The 5,016-nt window shown below is 46.0% G+C and overlaps 1 protein-coding gene across 1 annotated transcript; it reads right to left on the reverse strand.

The window, feature by feature from the left end:
• Positions 1-4,283: 4,283 nt before the first annotated feature.
• On the reverse strand, positions 4,284-4,613 carry RPRM (reprimo, TP53 dependent G2 arrest mediator homolog). The gene has a single exon (XM_036742591.1). The coding sequence runs from the start codon at positions 4,611-4,613 to the stop codon at positions 4,284-4,286; it is 330 nt and encodes a 109-aa protein (XP_036598486.1).
• Positions 4,614-5,016: the final 403 nt, after the last annotated feature.

The following is a 5,016-nucleotide window of genomic DNA, read 5'->3' on the forward strand; positions in this document are numbered from 1 at the left end:
GGCTCTTAGACATACTGTTTCCCTAGGAGCTCTTTCTTTAGGACACATATCAGACTAACCACGCATCTGGAGAAATGTATCTCCTTTAGCCTCTTACCTATGGCCAAGGGTTCTGGCAGTGAGAGCAGGGTAGCAAAATCATGTGGCCTCTTCCATCTGTCTCTCATGTTCTCCTGTTTCTGGGGACTAGCCTTGCTTAGAGGAATTAGGAAGGGCATCACTTGCACTGTGGAATAATCCCCCTGTACCTTGTAGTGTGTCAGTGGGAAAGGATTATCATCCCCTAGCCTCAGGGATTGATAAAATGCCATTTTCATACAGCTGTTAGACTTGGATGAAGTAAAATAGTGGCAAAGGCAGACAGGCATGAGGAAGGTTGGGAGCCTGGAGAAACCACTGCTGCGTGGCCATCAGGACATAATGGGTGTAAAAAGCTTCTCACTCCCATCAGCATATCTGTAAAAACCAGAACCACTTGGCATCTCTCTAAGTAACAAATGGATATAGGGGTCATTTTTCCCACCACAGATAAGATAGAAGCTGATTGCTAGAGGCAAGTAATCCCCAAGGCTGTGAATTTTTTGTACCCTCTGAATTTTGTTATGAAGCATACATCCTAGACTATGAACATTCACACATATCCACATTCACATATAGACCTACCCTATGTAAAGTGTAAATTTCACAGGTCTGGTTGATATCAGAATCTCAAAAGACTGGGGAGAAAATTTAAACTGAATAGTAAATGTAGGGAACCTATGAAATGGGCTGGAGGAAGCAGAGGATGTAATAGACAAGGAGAACAATGAGGGAAGCAAGAAAAGAAGAGAAAAAGATCTCGTCTCCAGACAAGAACCCAAGTTTTAAGTACCCCAGCACCTCCCAGATCTAGACCTGGTCCTGTTTTAAAGGGGATATATGTCATATACAAATAAATTCCTAGGCAGGCTGGAACTCCCAAAGTGGCCCAAATTACACAAAGGCACCACACACTCAGCAGGACACAAAAGAGTTCAACCAGCCATACCCTGCTTATTTCTAAATGACTAGTTTTTGACTGGATCAGCAAAAATAGTGGGAAATGAATACACAGAAACACATCTCATGAAGCTGATAGAGTAGCACAAACTACATGGCATAGTGGATAGGCCCAGGACTTGGAATCACGAAAACCTTGGTTCAAATCCTTCCTTAGAAACTTAGTAGTTTTGTCACCCTAGAGAAGTCACTTAATCCTTCTGAGTTTCCGTTTCTTCAATTATAAAATTAGGGGGTTGTACTTGGCCTAGTGATCCCCTCCAGCTTCCAAACTATGATCCAAACTATTCATCTCAAAGGACAGGGTAAACGTATGTCATTTTCCCCTTGGAACCAATGGAGCAATAGACTTAAATCTTCCTTAGTAAGATGCTGAGCAGGTAAATCTTTAGTCCCTGAATACTAGGGCCAAAAGAGAATTAAGAGGTTATCTCATCCAATCAACTTATTTTAAAGATGAGAAACTTGAGGCCAGAGAAACAATATGATTTGCTCAGGGTAACAGAGCCAAAATTAGAACCAAGATCTCCTGATTGCAAGACCAATGCTCTTGACACTATACCATATCATAGAAAGTTCCATCTGTTAATTAATAAATTGTATACTATTTCCCTAGCAAGAGTGCCATATTTTCCCCTCTCCTACCAGTGGCAAAAGGTAGTAAAAAAGATTTCAAAGATGTGGCCTTTATATTTGAATATCTAGAACCCCTGGGAGGCCAATAAGCTCTTATTTTTTTCTAGCCAGATTTTCCATTAGCATTAAAAGTAACTGCCTTGGGCTGAATGGCAAGATTTGCTAGAGGGGTAACAGGGACATTTGGCAGCCAGACAGGTCACTGACTAGCACTTGATAGCCAGTGTCATTGGGTCAATGACATTGTTTATACCAATTGTTCTTCTAGAATAAGTGAAGAGCATTTCCAGAAATCAGTGTCACTCCTAAAATCTCTTCAGTGAAATAATTTATACTGTCCCTTAATCCTATGGAATTAATAATAGATCCTCTAGCTTCTTGTAGTATTCCAGGACCCTGCCCCATTTTTAAGGATTAACAGCACACATTGTAAAGCTTAAGCTTCAGTAAATGGTTCTTGTTTGCATTGTGCTTTCAAAAGTCACTGATTCCTGTTGCTAGTCAACAAAACTGGGCCAACTGCCCAGACCCACATATGGCCTGTCCATGGGACTGACCACCTGTAGCTCCATCTTTTTTTTTTTCCCTTCCTAACTTTTGATGTATAAACGTCATGCCTGTCCAGGTATTCAGGACCTTGGCTAACTCCTATTTGCTGGAAGGGAGCAGGGCATTTTCTCAAATTATATGTACATAATTTAAATCCATTTGTGTGACTCTGTATCTCTCTGTGACTGTGTTTGTGTACCTGTGCTGCATGTCTGTGTGTCTGTGTATTTGGTGGGGTTGTCTTTGTGTGAGTGTTTCTCTCTCTCTCTCTCTCTCTCTCTCTCTTTCTGTCCCTCTCTCTCTCACTGTCTCTCTCTCTCTGTCTCTTTTTCTCTCTCTTGCCTCCTTTTCCAAAACCCACATTTATTTCTATAAGGAAAAAGAGAAATAGTGAATATTAGGCCAAGAGGCATCATAAAAATTGGTATCAATAATTTGCCACAGGGGAAAATATTATAGTCCATTTTTTTCCTTTTTATAAATCAACCCGCAAACAAAAAAAATCCCATCAACTACTATAAAACACATTTTGTGACGTTAATTGGGGTAAAGTCACCTTCCCAGAAGACAAGTCAAGTCCTCTCTTCCTTTCATTAGCATCTAAGCCCTGTTTTCCCACTGGAGCAACGCAAGGAAGTCTGACCCTCCCAAGGTAGCTTTGTTGAAGTCCTATCTGACTCAGCTGACAGCCTAAACGAAATGTTAAATAATATGAAAAACATGATGATTTAATCGAAAACAAAAGCTTGCTGCCTTCAGATGGCTTCAATAGAGTGTTTAAGGATTCCTGGAATTCTTAAAAATTTTAGATTGCTTCACTGTTCTGTCCTTTCCCTCATGCACCTGCCCAGTCCCTCTGAGCTGTGTCCTCCTTAACCTGAGTTCCCCAAGACCACTCTACCGCCGCCTACTCCCCTTCACCAGCGCACCCCTCTCCCTCACCCTCCTTTTCCTTAATCGCCGAAAGAGCACCAGGAGGTCAGCAGAGGGAACATTTTTTGAATATGCATTTATTACAGAAAATTTAAATAAAGGAAAAAAAATAAAAATTGTGCCACAGATCAAAGCACTTTTGCTGCGTAAACTCGTGCAGTACTCTCTCACATGCTACCCCTTCTGCTCCCTGGACCCCATGGGCCAGCTCCAGGCCAGCCCTGCACACTACGATGGGCATAGGAAAAGCGACAGTAGAAGACAATTCGCAACATTCACATTCGCGGGCGCTTTTTTTTTTTCTCTCTCCTCGATTCCCGTCTTCTCCCCTCTCCTCCCTTGTGAAGCCCATCCCCCCATTAATCCCCTCACCCTCAAGAAGACAAAATTCCAGACCCACAGCCAAACAAAAAGGAAAACACTTATCAAATTTTTATAATAATTATTTCTTAAGCAAAATATCCCTTAAAACAGTGCGCTACAATCAAAATGTAGTTACCGATTGTCCCCTCCAGTGGAGGGGGGACTGAATGTGGGAATGTTTGTTTGTTTGTTTTGCTTAGTTTGCATGTCATTGCTGTGAAGTCTGTCGCGTTGTATATACATAGGTCACATTTTCGGAAGCGCGGCTCCAGGCCAGGAGACCAGTCGGATCGTTGCCGGAGGGACTCAGCCATCCCTCCCCATATTCTCCACTTTCCCCAAGATCCCGTCCCCACATGCAAGCTGAGGTGCGTATCTCTCTCCCTTCACCGCGATCTCCCCGGATCTCAGGCGACGGGACATCTCCCAGCAACTAGAAAGTTATTGCCCGTTGCTCTCCACCAACCTCCCCACCCCTTTCTTTCGTTACTTTTTGCCGGACTGTCCCAGAAGTGCACAGAGGCTGGTGAGGTCTCCTCTTTAGGGTGGGAGGCTTTCAAAGAACCGAGCGAGATGAAGAGGTCGCTTCATCCCTTAGGTAGAAGAGACGGTGACCGAAGCAGCAGCCGAAGAATCGTTAGGAGGCTATCACTCCGTAAGTTTCTTTCGCCAGATCTCAGATGGTTGAGAGGCGCGGCTGGGTTTGGCAAGGTGGGTAGGACTGGGGGGAGGGGGAGAACAAGCTGCGGCGAAGGAGGGGAAGGTCAGTAAGGTCCCACAACTACAGCCTCCACCTCCTTGGATGGTCGCCTATCCTTCACTAGGAAGTTGATCATGCCCTCCGACTTGATAAGCAGGTTGCAGCCGAGGAAGAAGATGCCAAAGACAACGGTGAGCGACAGGACGCACATAACCGCTATCTGCACCACTCGCATAATGTAGAGACTCCGTTCGTCCTGCCCGCTCTCCCCAAAGCCATCGTCTGTCACCACGGACGCCTGGGTACAGCACCGCAGGACCCGCTCCAGCGAGTCACTGCTGTTGGCCAAGAAGAGCCCGGCCGCTTCCGTCTGGTTGCCCAGCACGGGATTCATTGCGCGCCTGGGCGCGCCGGGTGGCGCAGGGTCGGAGGGGGTGGAGAGTGGGGTGGAGGGAGAGGAACAGGTGTCCCTGGGGGTGGTGCTCCGACTCGGACAGTCCGGAGCGTCCAACTCTCCTTTCTTCTTCCCTTTTGCAAGCCACCACAGTCCCCGGTGTCTGGGAGGTTCCAGGATCCTCTGTGGTACTACCGACAGCGGCAGCTTCCTTCTACAAACAGCTTCTGCCAAGGCTCTGCTCTCTCCCCTCCTGCTCGCCCGGGGGCTGTTATAAGTTGGCTGGGTTGGGAAAGCACTGACCGTGGGAGGTGTTGGCAGCTAAGGGGTGACTGCTCCGAGGGAAGAGCGACCCCTCCTGGTCCCGGCAGGTCTCTGCACCAGTTTGAATTCCGTTATTAGG

Source organism: Trichosurus vulpecula, chromosome 2 (genome assembly GCF_011100635.1).
Source record: "Trichosurus vulpecula isolate mTriVul1 chromosome 2, mTriVul1.pri, whole genome shotgun sequence".
NCBI lineage: Eukaryota > Metazoa > Chordata > Mammalia > Diprotodontia > Phalangeridae > Trichosurus > Trichosurus vulpecula.